At 48.6% G+C, this 16962-nt stretch overlaps 3 protein-coding genes across 4 annotated transcripts; 1 reads left to right on the top strand and 2 right to left on the bottom strand.

Moving 5' to 3' along the window:
- Positions 1-53: 53 nt before the first annotated feature.
- LOC119216984 (phospholipid hydroperoxide glutathione peroxidase-like) lies at positions 54-5283 on the bottom strand. The gene is made up of 7 exons (XM_062563593.1): positions 5245-5283; positions 1632-1726; positions 1373-1514; positions 906-1057; positions 758-782; positions 535-594; positions 54-370 (listed from the first exon to the last, which is right to left on the bottom strand). Exons 1-7 carry the CDS (start codon positions 5266-5268, stop codon positions 338-340), a joined length of 531 nt encoding a protein of 176 aa, XP_062419577.1. The 5' UTR covers positions 5269-5283; the 3' UTR covers positions 54-337.
- polr2eb (RNA polymerase II, I and III subunit E, b) lies at positions 2634-5075 on the top strand. Its single transcript, XM_037470257.2, has 8 exons — positions 2634-2821; positions 3325-3499; positions 3652-3767; positions 3900-3980; positions 4068-4126; positions 4301-4379; positions 4640-4712; positions 4966-5075. Exons 1-7 carry the CDS (start codon positions 2765-2767, stop codon positions 4703-4705), a joined length of 633 nt encoding a protein of 210 aa, XP_037326154.1. The 5' UTR covers positions 2634-2764; the 3' UTR covers positions 4706-4712; positions 4966-5075.
- A 198-nt stretch (positions 5284-5481) lies between the features above and the next one.
- arhgap45b (Rho GTPase activating protein 45b) lies at positions 5482-16182 on the bottom strand. Of its 2 annotated transcripts, none has more exons than XM_037470253.2 (24): positions 15532-16182; positions 14530-14794; positions 13781-13963; positions 12737-12880; positions 12452-12536; positions 11511-11583; positions 10920-10989; positions 10648-10779; positions 10242-10303; positions 10011-10121; positions 9831-9911; positions 9578-9745; positions 9330-9467; positions 9021-9217; positions 8660-8760; positions 8502-8588; positions 8313-8414; positions 8056-8219; positions 7760-7948; positions 7524-7661; positions 7159-7433; positions 6832-7063; positions 6400-6505; positions 5482-6250 (listed from the first exon to the last, which is right to left on the bottom strand). In XM_037470253.2, exons 1-24 carry the CDS (start codon positions 15877-15879, stop codon positions 5865-5867), a joined length of 3837 nt encoding a protein of 1278 aa, XP_037326150.2. In that variant the 5' UTR covers positions 15880-16182; the 3' UTR covers positions 5482-5864. The 2 variants fall into 2 exon arrangements, with proteins under 2 accessions (XP_037326150.2, XP_037326151.2); XM_037470254.2 differs by lacking the exon at positions 15532-16182 and adding an exon at positions 15124-15470.
- Positions 16183-16962: the final 780 nt, after the last annotated feature.

The following is a 16962-nucleotide window of genomic DNA, read 5'->3' as shown; positions in this document are numbered from 1 at the left end:
AAAAAAAAACAATAAAGACACATACTTTTCAAGCAAAATGTAATGCATGTAATTCTGAAAACAATGGCGCTCATTATTTTACTAAAAGAGTTAATCATCATTTTAGGGATCGTTTCTCTTTCTCTCCGGAGCACCGAGTGAACGCGCTCAGGGATCCTCCCAGGAGGTTTGCACGCCATTTTCATCAGGTCTCCTCTGGCCGCCACGCGGGTTTATGAGGAGACCGTCACTGGTTCTGGGTGGAAGCCAACGGTGTCCACTGGTTCTCGGAGAGCCGGAGAAAGGAGCGGAAGGGACTGACGATCACGGGGTGAGGGGGGAGTCCCCTGTGGGCCGGCTACAAGTATTTGGGAAGATCTTTCTCCACCACCTGGAAAAAAAGCAATTAGTCATTGATTAGTCAGACCATGCAAAGAATTTTGCATGTTTTGTGGGTCATAGCAGGAGAAGCATAGGAAACATTTAAAACCAATAAAGGTACACAGAGAGTGCTAAAGTCATGATAAATACACATCTCTGTGGAAAAGTACATACACTTGGATCATCCAGAGGCCCGTATCTCTTCATCACCTGACCCTCTCTGTCAATCAAAAACTAAAGAGGAAAAAGAGGAAACTCAAACATGTGGAATTTCTGTTTTTCTTTGAGAGCTAAACAAATGTTGGAGGCATTTACAGGCTTCTTCCAGTAAGTATTATGTTCTCATGATAGTAAACACAATATAGTCATATAGATACAATAAATAACACTTATTTACCTTGGTGAAATTCCACTTGATACTACTGCAGGAAGGAAAGCAAATTACAGGTTAAAAAAGAATCGTTGTGTTAAAAGGGATTTGGAGGAAGTGTCCATAGCTTGAATAAACTTGTTGTAATATAAACTTGTTGTGGTATTACACGTACTTTCCCAAGAAGCCTTTCCCGTTGGGCTGGGCCTTGAGCCACTTCCACAGAGGGTGGGCCGTGGGCCCGTTCACATTGATCTTGCTGAACATGTCGAACCGAGCGTCGAAGGACTCTGCAAACCGCTTGATTTGAGTTTCATTGCCGGGCTCCTTCAAAATAAAACAAGTTGAGAGATATAATCGAGCAGATCAGCACCGTTAATGGCCCCAAGCTGGTTTAAAATGTTTGGCTTAAAGAATACTGTGTAAGAAAAAAAAAGTTTAACAAGATATTGTTAAGTTAGAACAATATGTATCTATATAATATATAATACTATATAATATATATCTTCCTTTCTTTGCAAATAGTATTATGACCAAATGTTTTGTGATTAAAATCTAGATAACACCATAATATAGCTGTGTTTTGTAACAACACACTTTGCCATGTGGCAGCACTGTTCCTTGATTGAATCATTTATTTACCTGGTTCCCGAACTGGTTGGACGGGAAGGCGAGGATGCGTAAACCTCTCTCAGCGTACGTAGCGTGCATCGCCGCAAACTGAGAGTAGTTTGTAACGCTGCCTCATTTAGAGGCCACGTTGGTGATGATGACGACCTCCCCCCTGGAAACACAAAAGACACACGTGTCCTGCTGGGCTAATGGAATGGGAGGCTGCATCGATATATATATATCAATATTAGATAACAATGTTCTGTGAATACCCGGATTCAAGCATTACCTGTATTTTTCGAGGGAAACCAAGTTGCCATCAATATCTGTGGCTGAGAAGTTATAAATAGATGTGGCCACCTGCCAGTCCTCTGTTGGAGCAGACTGTAAGGAAAGACAAAAAAAAATGAGTGATGGCAACTTCCTTTCAACAAATATCGCACATAGTAAATACTTCAAAACCAATGCGTCCGAAGTCCAATTTTGTTTTGTTTTTTAGGGTGAGTGCGTGACTAGAGACCGAAATGAGTGACTGTCACTCTCAATGCGTGACACTTGAGAGCCATGACTATTCGCAAGCAAAATATTAAATTGAATTAAACATTAGCCTTTTCATATCACCCTCTACATATCGATCATTTTTCTTTGTAGCTTCTGAGCAGCAGGTAAGCCAGTCTCCTGCTGAATATGATGAGGCCGACATTTGCAAAGAGGAGGCCATGACCACAGGGACAGGTAGAGAGGATAAACATGAATTAAAGTTATTTAATGTAAGAGAGAGCAGTATATGACACAGAACTGTTGCTTCATTTATCAAATTTCCACTACCATGAAAAAAGTGTGCCGGTCTTGGGCCTGGAAAATATAAAGTTTAGCACTTCACGCTACCAGTCACAGCTGTAGAGACATTGGTACAGTTGTTTGTTCATACACCCTTTATAGGTCTGTGTACTCAGCTTGTGACCCTGTTTGTATTTTATTTTGTATATATGTATTTACTGTTTTTGTACAATATGGACCTTGAGTCTGTAATAAAGAGTTGTTGTTGTTGTTGAATCCATTCTGGAGCTAAACCGAAAACGTCTGACTGCGTCCAGCCGTTTGTTGTGAAACTGCAGCGGAAACAAAGGGGGGCGAAACTGTAGAAATTCAACGATTGAAGAAAATATAAATTATAATTTTCGCTTTTAGTACAAATGTGGTTATTACCGTAGTATAAATACTGTTACTTGTATTTTTAAACATGTAATAATAATCATTGTTAATATTCGTCAAACTCCACCCACGCACTTGGCGTGACGTCATCAGATTGCGCCGATCAACTGAAACGTGCGTCGCGTTGCGACGAATCTGATAAATTAAAAAACCAACAATAAATCATCTTTAGATCAAATCTACAGCAAGTGAATCATTTGAGACAATATGGATGACGAAGAGGAAACCTACAGGCTTTGGAAGATTCGTAAAACCATCATGCAGGTCCGTTATTTGTTAATGTTTTTCTTTTTTTTTAGCATGCTATTAGCATGAGACAAACAAACGGTTACGCGAGTTTGTTGATTTTTCCGTCTGTGTGAGGTAGTTTGTGAGATGTGGGTCGACCAGCAATTTGTTCATAGCTGTCTACCGTTTGCTATTTTATAAATGGTCCAGTATAAGTACCACTTGCTTTGCAGCACCGGTTAGTTGGAGTCTTTCAGGAAGCACTAACGTACTCTTAATGCATGAAACGAGCTGTTGGTTCGTCTGGCTTCTGTTATTGTGGACTTTAAGTTTGACTTGTCGAGTTAGTTACACTTGTTTGTGTCTGGCAGTGAGCAATGATACTTTTCTGTTTTCACAAATGGAACAAAGAAATTTAAAAGTGTCTTACAGGCAGGAAATAATTGAAGCTCCAACTCCAACGTGGTTCCCCACACTGGGAGTAAAGTGTGGTCCTAATATGACTTGTAAACGTGATCGTTTAACCTTTCCACCCTCAGCTGTGCCATGACAGAGGTTACCTGGTGACACAGGACGAGCTGGACCAGACCCTGGATGAGTTCAAGAGTCAGTTTGGAGACAAGCCCAGCGAGGGTCGCCCCAGACGCACGGACCTCACTGTGCTGGTGGCGCACAACGACGACCCCACCGACCAGATGTTTATTTTCTTTCCTGGTAGGTTGAAACCTACTAATACACACACACGGGGGACCTGGCAGCCCTTCGTTTACCGAAAAATGAAAAGAAAAATTGTCCTTTGATCTAAAAAAAAAAAATGTAACAGTGAGCAAAAATGATATAAAGTATATATTTTCTTCGCTCTTCAGAGGAGCCAAAGGTGGGAATCAAGACGATCAAGATGTACTGTCAGAGGATGCAGGAGGAGAACATCACACGAGCCATCATCGTTGTCCAGATGGGCATGACGCCGTCAGCCAAACAGGTGAACGCGCTCATCCTGCATGAACGTTGCTCAATTGTCTCTTGTAATAATGTGGCGGCCATCTTTTTCTTTGACATTTCTTTCTTTCTCGCTCTCTTGGTAACCATATTCATACAAAATGTCTCCTCGCAGTCTCTCGTTGACATGGCACCCAAATACATATTGGAACAGTTCCTCCAGCAGGAGCTGCTCATTAACATCACAGAGCACGAGGTAAACGACGCGCTGCATCGAGATCTCATCGACGCCGCTGATCGAATTGCGTTTGTTGTTTTTGATCCGCTGTTTGGTTCTTTTCAGCTTGTTCCAGAACACATCGTTATGACGAAAGAGGAAGTGGTGGAACTTCTGGGACGATAGTATCCTAATGTTTAGAAATGCAGGAAGTGGACTCGGTACTTTCTGTTCGCAACAAAGTACACAAAAGTAGTGGATTTCCCCAAAGACCCCCATCAAGGTGTATTTAGTGTCTTTATTAGCCCGGCTCTTCATGAAAACATGCATTTGTTATCCTTTAACATTCTTTACTTCAGCAAATTAAAGGAGAGTCAGTTGCCGAGGATTCAGGCTGGTGACCCTGTGGCTCGATACTTTGGCTTGAAAAGAGGACAGGTAACCGTCACTAACTTCCTCGATGTGTGCTTCCAAATCCAAGTACTTATCTTGTGTTTTATAATTCTGGATTTGATTGGTGGCCAAAACGAAAATAGTTCAAATAAACTGGAATTTTAGTTTGAATACACGCAGAAGGGATTTGCATTTTGTATGTGATAACAGCTGGAATTTAAATGACCCACTGACCAAATGCTAATTCAAGAAGCATGTAGCGTTCCAGTCAAAAATTCTGCTTTTTCTTTCTAAAACTTCTCCAGGTGGTGAAGATCATCAGACCCAGTGAAACCGCTGGGAGGTACATCACATACAGACTGGTGCAGTGACAGACAGGTGACTTTTTGTTTGAGCATTAACGGGACGATCCGCCAACTCCTATGTGAATGTCATCAGTGTTAGTGGTTGGTTCTCCTCGATCCAGCAGCATGCTCGTAAAAATATAGGAAGCAAATTGATCTACAGTGAACCAGACATCCACATAAAGGTGGAACATTTTCATCTATGTGGTAATAAGGTTCCCACAGCAGCTCCACACAAAGATACTAATGCTGTTTGTAAAAAATGTTTTGTATGTTTCTCTTTCCAGATTACTTCATTGAAGGTCCAGTGACAATTATAATTTGACATCAGTCTGCTTTGGAGTTCTTTAAATAGTTTTTATTTGTAATGATTTTGTAAAATAAACTATTAAAAATGTTTTGATTTATTTTTTTTAAATGTGGAAGTTAAAGGTGAGACACTACTGCTGTGTGGCAGCGTAATATAAACAGTCAGTCCTACATCAACAAACAATTCTTACATTACACTAAAGTAACAGATCTCCGTAAACACACAACGACCTACATTTATTGGTTTTAGAACCTACCTTCCTCTTTCTTGCAAAGGCCATGTTGTCGTTACAGCAGACAGAAGCTCTGACAGCTTGTTTCTCTAAATCCCTCCCAGGGAAGTGAGCACGTCGTGTTCCTGCTCACCTTCAGTGCCACGAATTATGATAATTGTTTTGTTCCGAGTTTGCATCTCTGTGGAAATGCACTTATTGTGAGTCGCTTTGGATAAAAGCGTCAGCTAAATGACTTGTAATATTAAATGCAAATCAAAATAAGATGGACCGTTAAAATATTTTTAATTATATACCAAATATCCAGAACAAGGCAATACAGGCAACATTTATAAGACAATACTAAATTTATTTTAAAACTTAGTGCTAAAATAAAACCAGAAGTGATTTGCTTCTGAACTGCACATTAAAATGCGACCGACCACTTTTCCTTAAGCTTGCAAGAGCAACGAGTAAAACATTTAAAAAAAACGTATTTGCAGAAGTAGGTATTTAAAACCTCATCAAATGAGTAATTGCATCAAAACAGCAGTAAGCGTGCCAGGATAAATCAACAGCTGGAAACTGCATTCAGAATATTAAATCTAGATCAACACATCAGCTGGATTTTAATAATTAAAACCAGATCGACTCACAATGACAAATCAGACAAACTCGGGCTCACTGTCCCGCTTTCTGGTCAGAGGCAGCGTCTTTCTACACAGCGGGACCCCGGGGGAGAACAGGTGCTTGTTGTTGTTGTTGTTGTTGTTGACGTTGAGCTCGGCCAGCGAGGCGCTCAGCTCGCGCTCCGCCGCTCTGTCCTCGTCCGGCGGGCCGCTGTCCGGCAGCGCGGGGGGCTCCGCCGGGTCAGGCCCCCCCCGATCTGCGTCCGCCTCAGTCCGTGCGGCGGCGGACTCGCTGGACAGGTCCAGGCTGTCCCTGGGACTCAGCTGGTCCTCGTCCACGCTGTCCTGCCTCACCGGGCCCCTCCGCCCGCTGTCCTCCAGCTCCGAGTCCGAGAGCTGCTCGCTGGAGCCACGAGAGCTTCCTACAGGGGTTTGTTGCCGTTACACTCAAAGGCCAAATCGTCTTATAGATGCACTTCTATGAATTCTTCTATTAACAATTTTTTTTTTTTTTTAAAAGCATTCTATGCAAAAAAAAATGTTTGAACCCCCTATCGCCTGAAACACTTACCACATCCCTCGTCCATCTTGTCACATTCTGATTTATTTGGCTCCTCGCTGCCTCCATCCTCCTCTGCATCAGCAGAGCCCCCAATCTTGTCATCTGCATTACCAGCCTGAAACAAGGGGGGGGGGGGGGGATTAAGAGATTGTTATCTCATTTTGGCTCAGCTCCGAGTGGAAGATTTAAAAAAAAATTAAATCAAATGTTCAAAATGAAATCCATTAAAATGCTATTTAAGTTATAACGTTTGCAAATAATGAACATCGTTGTCTTTTAGTCGGATAATCCACAAAAATTACATAGTTTAACAATAATTACATGTTTTCATAACAGGAGAATTATGTAAACAAATTCTGAATAAAACGCTTAAATTCAGTAAAAGTGTAGAACATTAATACATAACTGCCCCCCCCTCTCAGCACACACGGGGGGGCCCACCTGCTGCGTGGAAGCCGAGCGGCTGGTTCGGTGGGACTGGGGGGCTTTGGACTGGAAGATGGACGAGTAGAAGACGATGAGGGACTCCACGATGCGGGCCTGGTGGGGGTAATCCACCAGGGAGGACAGCGATATCGTGGCCCCGGTTGGACGGGGACGCATCAGGGAGGGGCCAAACACGATGCCCAAGTTACTGGGACTCATCTTGTTGTCTCCCTCCAGCTCCGCAATCCTGGAGAAACGAAGAGTAGAAAGATGGAGCGTAAATTCTTTATTTATTTTTAAATGTGGCGATTCATCTTCCCGCCTCCTCCCACCGGCACCGACCTCCGCAGGTGGCGGATCAGGTAACGCAGAGTCGCCAGGTTGGCCTTCGGCAGCTCCTTCAGGAGCTCCTTCAGCTTGTCCACCAGGACCAGGACCTCCGGGTCCGTGTCGGGGCCCAGATCCACCAGCTCGGGCCCCTTGCACCCCGCCGGGGGGCTGACGCTGCGGGACTCGGCCTCCTCTCCCTGGGGGGCCTCCGCGTCGCCCTGCAGACTCTCCTTCGCCAAACCCATCAGATGGTTGTACAGGCGGAACAGCATGATGGGCTCTGGCAGCTGCGGGGGGAGGGGAGAGTACAAGAAGGAGTGTTAGAGGGGGGGACGGGTCACGTATCGACACGCTTTAAGTACGGAGCATCCCTGCACCTGTCTGAGGTAAAGCTTGAGGACGTTGCTGATGTCGTGCGGGGAGCACTGGGACAGCTCCACCAGCTCCTTGCCGTTCTCAAAGGCCTGACACAGCTTCTCCACGCGCGTCTTCACCCCGTTCACCCGGTAGATGCCCTGCGAGGAGGAGGAGGAGGAAGAGGAGGAGGAGCTTCAAACAGAGGCATCCAGGCACAGCGCCCCCTTTGTCAAACAGCAGCGTTCCCCTTGCGCACCTTCATCTTGAGCGCCCGCCTCTCGATCTCGGAGATGCACTTGGTGACGATGAAGGGGATTCCGTCGCTGGCGCAGCCGGCCACCTGCGAGAAGTCCCTGCCGAACAGCTGCAGGCGGCCCTGCAGCTTCTTGTGGCCGCATTGGATGGCCAGCGTCTCCAGGCAGCGCTTGTGACACGCCAGGAAACACTGCAGGGGGGGGGGGGGGGGGGGGGGCGGGACGGAGGACAACGTGAAGACCTCAGCTGCGTCGGGCCATGTGCGCTCCACCGAGTCGGAGGCGAAGGGGAACTCACCTCCTCGCACTCGGCCCCCTGGAAGTAGACGTAGCTGTCGCACTCGCGGCACTTGGAAGGAGTCCGCAGCTTCCTCAGCCGGTGCGTCTGCGCCGCTTTGGACAGGCCGAGGTTGCGGAAAGGTCGCGTGGACACCACCACGTCGGGGTCCATGCCGTTCAGGTCTGAAAGAAAGAAAGAAAGACAAAAAGGTCTCAGCCGGCAGTGAGGATTTAAAATGTTTTTACGCCAAGCAGGTTACGATCTGTGGATCTTACTCGGAGCTTCGAATGACGCCACATTGCCGTCTTTCTCGTCCGCGTCCTCATTGGACGACATCGTTCCAGTGGAGGACGTGCGAACAATTTTTCTGATGTCACCTAGAATAAAACACAGTTTCAAAATCTCCCACACCAACAAAGACCGTCACGCATGCCTTGATCATCCGTGTTTCCCCCCCGACTCACTTGTGCTGGCGGTGGGAGACTCGAGGCCTCCTTCGCCGCCCACGCTGTCGTCGCTCGCCGTGGAGACCCACGACTTGTGGCCCTGCCCTGGGGACGGACAGGGGAACGAATGAATGAATGAATGAATGAATGGAATCAGAAGCTGCAGCGCCACCCACTCTTGCGTTGAGCCTCGGCGTCCCGGTTGTCTGCGGAGGAGGCGGCGTCGGCGTGGCTTGTCTGCTCCGCGTTGAAGCTGTCGTTCCTCATTCTGTGGCCCCTGAGACGTGGAATTAGAGGGCGATCAAATTTACAGAAGAATATACAGCAACATGATAAAAAAAAAAAAAAAAGAGAATCCAACAATTTCCTAATAATTGCATCTTTGAGGACAGCTGGGAAAAGCCATCTAGTGGTGAAGTAAAGCAATGAAATCTTGCTCCCATCTAGTTACGTTTGTTCTTTTAGAGGTCTTAAATCAGTGTGCTTTGCTCCTGTGCTTGTAGTCTTTAACCTCCCGCTCCCCCCCTCCTCTCTTACTGGGACGACGAGCTGGAGGACGAGTAGCTCTCGAAGGCGTAGTGAGCGGTGGGCTGCTCCGGCAGCTGCAGGTCCCTCACGTGGGCCGCGTACTGCTGGCCCGGGTCGTACAGCTTGCTGCTCTCACACAGCGTCTGGTAGTGGACCGGCAGGGCCACCGTCTGCATGTGCATCAGCTGGTAGTACGAGATGGTCGCCTGGCGGGGGGGGGGGGGGGGGAGGAGAACGTTAGGGCAGAATGCAGAGACGTGAAGCCACAGTGTGTGTGTGTGTGTGTGTGTGTGTGTGTGTGTGTGTGTGTGTTCTGACCGAGCGGAGGGTCTGGTCGCTCTGCTTGATGACGTCCTGCAGTTGTCTCAGCACCGTGACCTTGGTGTGCTCCAGCTCCTGCTGGTGCGTGGTGGCGTCCGCTATGCACACCCGGTAGGTGGCCTCCGCCTCGTCCGACTGCGCACACACACACACACACACACGCACACAGAGACACTTATGAGGATATTAACTTAAATTGAATAGAGCTCTGAAACAACCCACAAAATGGAGTGGTGGATAAGAACCTTGTTGCGAGCCTCCTCCTCCAGTCTTTTCTTCTTCTCCACGGACTTGGCGGTTGCTCCTCCTCCTTCCTCCTCGGCGCGGCAGGCTGCCGTCTTGGCCTTCTCGTGCTCCTCGCAGCGGACCATGAAGACTTGCTTGGCCTTACGCAGGTTCACCTCACTCTCCATCTGAAAGGGGGGGGGGGGGGGGGGGGTCGTTATCGTCTGTGACGCCGAGGCACGTCGGCCCGCTGCCAACGCTAGAAGCTCGTACCAGTTTTCTCTTCGCTCGAATCCAGTGCTCCTTGATCTCCTTCCGTCTCTTCTCGTGCTCCTGCTTGCGTTGCATCAGCGGCTGCGCAGACAAACACAGGTGTGGATGGAGGGCACGAGTCACACACACATACACACACACACACACACACACACGGGGGGGGGGGGGTGTCAGGGTTACCTGGATGAAGGTCTGGGTGTGCAGGGTGGCGTTGGCCTGCTGCAGCCCGATGCTCTGCTCCTGGTCCTGCTCCAGAGCCAGCGAGTAGATGGAGAAGAGCGGCATGTGGGGCTGGAGGGAGCCAACAGAGGAAGAGAGGGTTTGGTACCCGACAGGAAATGCTGCGTCGCTTCAAGTTTATCGATGGTCAAAGCCACAGATCATCCGGTGAGAGACAAACGGAGGGTTTACATGAGTTATGCTGTGTTTGCAGGACTGGTACAATCTCTGGAGGCCTTTGGAAAACTCGGTCTCTGGTCAAAGAGAAGAAAACAGGACAACGTTAGCAGGCTGTTCAGAGGGCTACAATCATTTGTGAGGATTCAACAAAGTGTGTAAGCATCACTAAAAGGTGTATTTCTTATAATAATCCAAAGGAAATTTTCCTTTAAAAGTGATTGTGACAGCAATCTCAAATCTATTCACAGTTAATCATCTTGTCAGGTGGTAAAGTGGTAAATAGATAAAGCAGAAAATCCCATAAGAACATAGTGTTTAAATGACTGTAACCTTGCAGGTTTTTCAGTGTTCTTTAAATGAAGGGTCCAAACATGTTGATTGAGAACTTGAATGACTCCATAAAGTGACGGCCGCTCACCCAGCGAGGTTCTCTTCTCCACGTAGCTCATCAGGTCCTTCATGTACTTGGAGATGGTTTTGGCGTAGAGCAGAGCGGAGTCCACCCCCCCCTCGCTGTTCTGGAGGATCACGTCCACCTCCTCGGCTCGGCCTGCGCATCGCCACACAAACACGGGTCAGCGGGCGCAGAGGGGCAGGAATGAAAAAAAGGTCTTCACGCCAGCAGGGGGCGCCCTGACCGACACTGTGTGTGTGTGTGTGTGTGGACTGAGGAGGAGACGGTGGACCTACCCATGTCCTGCAGGTCGCTCCTGAACGCCCCCCCGTCTGCTCCCGCCGAGGCGTACAAGTTCTCCATCGACTGCACAAAGAAGAGCCGTCAGCCTCAGACACAACGTGGCCCCCGAGCTCCTAAAACCAACCCGACTAAATGAAGGCGACAGGACTCGTCTTGTGTCGAAGGGGGGGGGGGGGGGGGGGGGGGGGGACGCCTGTGCATCGTTTGCACATTTCTTTCTTGAACGTTTGCACTTGTATCCGCCGCAGAGGATTGTGGGTAAGAATAGCCAGGAAGAGGGCGATGCAAAATGGGAGCAGATACGGTAGGACATCCTGGTGTCACCGCGTGTCACAAACTAAATAGGTTTTAGTTTTGAAAGATTAGGGAGGGGGGGGGGGGGGGGGGACTTCTCACAAGATCAAAGAAAAACCTTGTATTTAATGTGTAAATGGGACATTGATGATTCTAATCATTATATTTCACGGTGAAGTTCAGTGTTGCAGAAAGTGGGGAGGAGCTGGAAGCTGTTTCACATCACGTGATGATAAACGTGCATCAGGTCCTTTCCAGTAGCTTCCAAGGAGCTCTGCAGTAAAACTCACCCTGCTCTTCTCGGTGGGCAGCAGAGAGAGCAGCGTGCTGCTGTCCACCTCCCCCATCAGCAGCTCCGACACACTGAGGAGAGACCATTCACATGGGGGGGGGCATCAGTGAAACATGGATGGAATGATGATGATGATGATGATGATGCACAGTGGAGCAGTAACGAATGAGTGAAAAATGTCCTGTAAACGCCATGGAAAGTCTCCTCATGTACGAGAGAAGGGAGTGATGAAATACACTTTGTTTTAAAGAAAGTACATCTTAAGTGAGCGTATTAGTTTGGTTCAGAAATAAATGGAAAGAGCAGAGCCTCAAAGCTCATCGGCACGGCAACGAGGGGCGTCTCCATCTCGGTGTTTTTCTGTCGAGTCGAACAGAGACAGAATGAGGAAACAGACCGTCGGGCAGATTTCAAACGTCTCTGCCAGCTCACTTCCTCCTGCAGCTCTGTGACGGATGTCTCAGCCCTCAAAGAACACAGGCAACAACAAAAAAACAAAAAAAAACAGCTTTCTCTGCTTATTATATTACGTGTTTTTGTTTTTTAGAGTGAAAACATTCATCTTGAAAAATCTAACTGATTTGGGGTTTTTTTATAGTCGTTTGATTCCTCTAAAAGACCTTTGGTGACTGTAATCTGCGTCTTGGAGACATCTGCCAGGTAGTGAACAGCGATTTAGAGTTTGGGTTTTGTGTCATACGGCAGGAAAAAAAAAAAAAAAAAAAACCACTTCCTGTTTTTCGGCTCAGCCTCATGCAAAATGTGTCACCATCGCTGAACTTCTCCCCAAACAACAGAGCGGCTACGCACAAGAAGACACACACAAACACTTAGTCTCTCCTGCACGAGGCGACGCGTGGTTAGAAGGAGGGACAACGGGCGCAGCCTCGTAGTCATGGTAACCACTTCAGGATGGAAAAGGCCGTGTCCTGTACTCACTTGCTGCTGAAAGCCACCGCGATGGTTTCTATCGCCTTCTCAAAGTCCTTCTTGTCGGCCTCGTTGCAGGCCTCGTAGTGGAAACCTGAGACGGCAGGAACACACACACACACACACACACACACGTGTTCAGGTTCCAACGCCGCCGCACAAACAAACAAACACACACACATCCAACTGGTTAGGAAGTGATCCCAGAGTGACTGGTTCTCCACCGTGATACGTGTAGAAAGGCCCCTGATGGACTTTGAACACGTCACACAGGCGGAAGGCGTCGCCACTGACCTTTGACCTTGGATATGAGCTTGCCGGCAGCGGTGAGGATCTCCACGGTGTTGAGCAGCGGGTAGGTGTTGATGACCTGACGCAGCACCCGCAGGACCTCCCCCAGGCACTCGTGAGCCACGGGCCGCTGACTCTCCCTCTGTCCTGTGGACACGTGAATCAATGCGTTCATCAGGGAGCGCCATGATGCGCCACACGGGTGGGACAGCGACGCGGGTCTTCCCGTCGGGGGGTGTCAGGCTGAGTGTGTGTGTGTGTGTAACCCCTTTGGAGGCAGAGCTCACTCAGAGAGGAGGCCAGAGGGCAGCTGACCCCCCCCGGGTCGTCTGGACGAAGTGTGCCAGAGTGTCTGAGCGACGGCGGCAGAGATAAGAACAGAACAGTGACCCACACAGCGGGGGGGGGGGGGGGATGTGGTCACCTCCATTGGAGCGTAAGAATAGAAACTATTGGGGTGAAACATCTGCTCTCTGCAGGCTCACAGGAAACAACGTCACTTCCGACTAAAGGTGGCACCTGAGATTAGGTGGACGATGAAGAATAGAGAGGACACCGATCATCCATCATGACTTCCTGCTTAGTGCTCTGTAGGGGGGGGGGGGGGCGCTCTGCGGTCGGCTCTGTGGGCGCAGCGGAAACGCAGCGCTTCACTTGGAGTTTGCGACGCTCGCAGAAGCTTCCTCGCTCGCTTGTGCAAGGTGGCTCCTCCCCCCTTCCCCCTTCACCCCTCCCCCCTCACGACTTATGCAAGAAGTTTTTGTGGACACCTCATGTCCTCTTTATGCAAGTCGAAAAGGACTGGAGCTCAAAAGGGGAAGAGAGGACAGACCGCATGGTTACGTGTGCAAATGTATCCTCACACCAAAGACCATTTACACCTCTTCCTCAATCCGTGACCTTTAGGAGTCAAACGGATCGGGATTGTATACTATAAACCCTCTGGATTCATTGGGATTTTGCATTCTATTTAAATATTAAGAGTGACAGACAGTCTCCATTATTGAAATGAAATCATTTCCTTTCAGGTTATCATTTATTGTTTACCTTCGGCCAACACGACGTCCTTCAGCTTCTCCACGGCCTCGGCGAAGCGCGCCACGTCCCTCAGCAGCGCCGGGATGTCCTCCACCTCGATGGCCGTGCTCTCGGGGCTGTCCGACGGGGTCGTCGGGGCCGAGGCCGCTTTGCCGTGACCCTTCGTGAGAACCCACGACTGCAGCGGGAAGCCTGAGGGGAGGCAACGAGGTCGTCGATGGACAACGGGTCCCAAAGGAGGCAGTAAAATACGCTTTATAAATCGTGTTTGATTAACTCTGAGAAAAGAACAGAAATTGCATCTTGTGTTGCGTTCCTTTCTCAATTTTGCTCCCAGAAATAGGAAAAATAAAAATTGAGCAATCACAATTGAGCTTTTTTCCACTTCAGTTCAAGTCAAACAAAGATAACAGCCTTAGAAAGCTGCTCATGGAACCATTGGACAGAGATGCTAAGCTAACGGTTACATCATACTCATCTTTAAATGCTCTTCTGTTTATTAATGTCATTGTAACTTGAATATCTTTGAATTTTAGGGAAACCTTTCGTCTCGGTCCTTTTTGGAGACAAAACGTATCGAAATGATTAACAAATCAAATCTGTAACAGCAACTGAGAAGTGGATTTTAAACAAGTGGAATGAATTTATCAGGAATGATTTCACGTATTAAGCGTCAGGTCAAAAGGTCATTTTCTATTGATCTTTGTCCACGTCGGTCTTTGGGCCTCGGGTGGACGGACGTCTGGCACATTTCTCACCTGCGGCGCTGGCGTGTCTGCTGAGCGCCGTCGGCCTCTTCAGGGTCGCCACGGGAGACGGGGCGCCGCCTTGCATCGCCGCCAGCTTGCCGTGCTGGGAGCTGGGCGTCCCCGGGCAGGACAGGGAGGGGTCCTGCGACCCGGCCGACGTCGGGGTGAGGGTCGACGAGAACGAGGAGGAGGAGGAGGAGGACGAAGACCGGGGCGAAGCGGCGAGGCCGCCGTCAGCCGCATCTTTCCGAGGCTGCTCCTGCAGGATGGAGAGCTGGGGGGGGGGGGGGCAGAGGGAGATCACATGACTAACCCGCTTCCAGCTCAAGCCTAAAAACACAGCAGCGCTTGTTTAGTAAACACAAAAAGACTTTCACAAGGTTCTGGGCGTCGTTGAGCAACACTTCCTGACTCCTCGGGTGTGGCGGAGCAGGCGGATTCATCACCGCTGTCCCATCACTTCAAATAAGTGAAATAAAATCTTCAACTGGAAATAAAAGCTACTGATTAAACGCATCTCATCAGGGCCGCCACGCGTCGTGTGACCCCCCCCGCCCCACTCGCCCCCCTTCCCTCCCACGCATGGAAAGCAGCGTACGTTACCTGCTTCAGCCATACGTTGTGCTTGTTGGGCAGAATGTCCACCCGGTCCTTGGCTTTGCTCTCCGCCTTCTTCACCCTCTGGCTGGAGGAGTAAGGGTTGTAGCTGCGTTTCAACATGCTCATGACGTCTCCCCCCGCGTCTCCTACAGCTCTTAACTCAGGGACTTCAAAAAGTGACGCCTTTCTAACCGAGCGACGCGCCGGACGAGTCCCGTCGGAGCTGCGCGTAAAGTTCGTTATCTCGAAAAAGAAAAAAACCCCATCAGGGCGCGCAGCGGAAATAAAACCGTCACTCAGAGCGACATCTGTGCCCCGGTCCCTACGCCGTCCGGAGGTGATCTGAACACGCACGCACACACACAAACACACACACGCGCAGAAACCAGAAGTGGCGCACGCTGTACTCACGGACGGTGCGCTGCTCTGCGGCCCGGGGCTTCCTGCTCGGCTCTTCTTGGTGATGGAGGGCGTCTTGATGAGTTCCCGTTTCTTCCTGGCGAACATCTTCAGCGTGCCGCGGCCGTCCATGCCGACCTCCCGGAGCTTCACGCGCAGGCCGCCCACCCAGCCGCCGACTCGCCACTTGCGCGCTGCTGCGCCGCCGCCGCCGCCGCTCAGCGGGTGGTGCCCGGTGCCATGCGCGCCGCCCTGCAGCCACGACGTCGGTCCCTCCGAGAGCTGCCTGTCACTCAGACGTCTGTCCTTCCGCCTCGTGTCGCTGCTGCTGCTGCTGCTGCTGCCGCCGCTGTCGCACATCGAGCCGCGTGCGTTCCCGGCATCCGCTCTGCGCGTGCGCGGACGTTCGGGCTCCCTCAGGTGGGGTGGGGGGGGGGAGGCGGAGGTGGTGGGGTGTTAAAAAGCACAAAACTAAACAAATGAAGGCGTAAATTGCGTTGCGGGGTGAAATGCAGCGAAGAAGCTGTGAGGCTGAACTTTGGGTTAAAAACAAAAGTGACTTAAAAGTGAGACGTGGCTTCGTGCGGTTCTGTTCCGCTCAGAGAGCCGCTGCGTTCGGATCCTCATCAGTTTATCCCCTCACACACCTGCGCGTGTTTCCGTCACGTGACCCGAACCTTTTCACGGTATCCCTCCGCGGACACCGCATTACAAAAAAAAAAGAGAAAGCGTTTGGACGGAGGGGAACAAATATTATTAGTAATCGCAGATACAAGTTATTTAGTAAATATTAAACACAGGGTTGAGGACTTTAATGAAATTCCCGTTTGTAAATCAGTTTTAATTCGTTCTTTTTTGCAATCTGCTGTTTATTTCAAGTCTTGTTACTTTTAACAAAAAGTTTTTAAGTCAGTATTTTATTTTATTATTTTTTTTATATTTGAAGGTTTTAATGCTTTCGTCATTTTCAACATAAAAGTCTAAAAAATAAAAAAACAATTAATAAAGGGAAGAAACACTTAAACTGATCACTAGATTTGAAAAATAAATTTCACAGATATTTTGACCAAAATTAAGTTAAAAATAAATATACTATTAAAACTCTTCAAACTTCTGACTTCGAAACATTGAGCTGCTCATCAAACTGATGCTGATGTACAATTATTCTATTTGACCTCCAGAGGTCACGAAATAAAATTGTAAAATGTTATGACAGGCCTCTTCTGACTTTCACATTTGTTTCACATTCTTTCACTTTTACTTTTTATTGTTTAGGTTGCACATTTGTATGTTATATTATCACTTATTTATTCAAGATGTGCATTGAATTCTAATGCATCATTACAGAAATGGAAAAGTTTCATTCTATCCAACTTTTGTTTCACGCTGTTTTACTGATATTACCCTTTTAATGACATTTTTATCATTTCATCAGCTTGAATT

Source organism: Pungitius pungitius, chromosome 7 (assembly GCF_949316345.1).
Source record: "Pungitius pungitius chromosome 7, fPunPun2.1, whole genome shotgun sequence".
Classification (NCBI taxonomy): domain Eukaryota; kingdom Metazoa; phylum Chordata; class Actinopteri; order Perciformes; family Gasterosteidae; genus Pungitius; species Pungitius pungitius.
The sequence above is the reverse complement of the archived record's forward strand: the minus strand, read 5'-3'. Positions and strand labels throughout refer to the sequence as shown.

What these genes read in the sequence shown, in the direction of transcription:
- arhgap45b (XM_037470253.2), bottom strand. Translation starts at nt 15,879, where the DNA reads ATGTGCGACAGCGGCGGCAGCAGCAGCAGCAGCAGCAGCGACACGAGG. An exon ending in GAGCGACCTGCAGGACATGG is followed by an intron (nt 10,780 to 10,919) that starts GTAGGTCCACCG and finishes GGCGATGCGCAG; the next exon opens with GCCGAGCCGAGGAGGTGGAC. An exon ending in TCCTCCAGCTCGTCGTCCCA is followed by an intron (nt 8,761 to 9,020) that starts GTAAGAGAGGAG and finishes TCCACGTCTCAG; the next exon opens with GGGCCACAGAATGAGGAACG.
- polr2eb (XM_037470257.2), top strand. Translation starts at nt 2,765, where the DNA reads ATGGATGACGAAGAGGAAACCTACAGGCTTTGGAAGATTCGTAAAACC. An exon ending in GATGTTTATTTTCTTTCCTG is followed by an intron (nt 3,500 to 3,651) that starts GTAGGTTGAAAC and finishes TTCGCTCTTCAG; the next exon opens with AGGAGCCAAAGGTGGGAATC. An exon ending in GTGGAACTTCTGGGACGATA is followed by an intron (nt 4,127 to 4,300) that starts GTATCCTAATGT and finishes TCTTTACTTCAG; the next exon opens with CAAATTAAAGGAGAGTCAGT.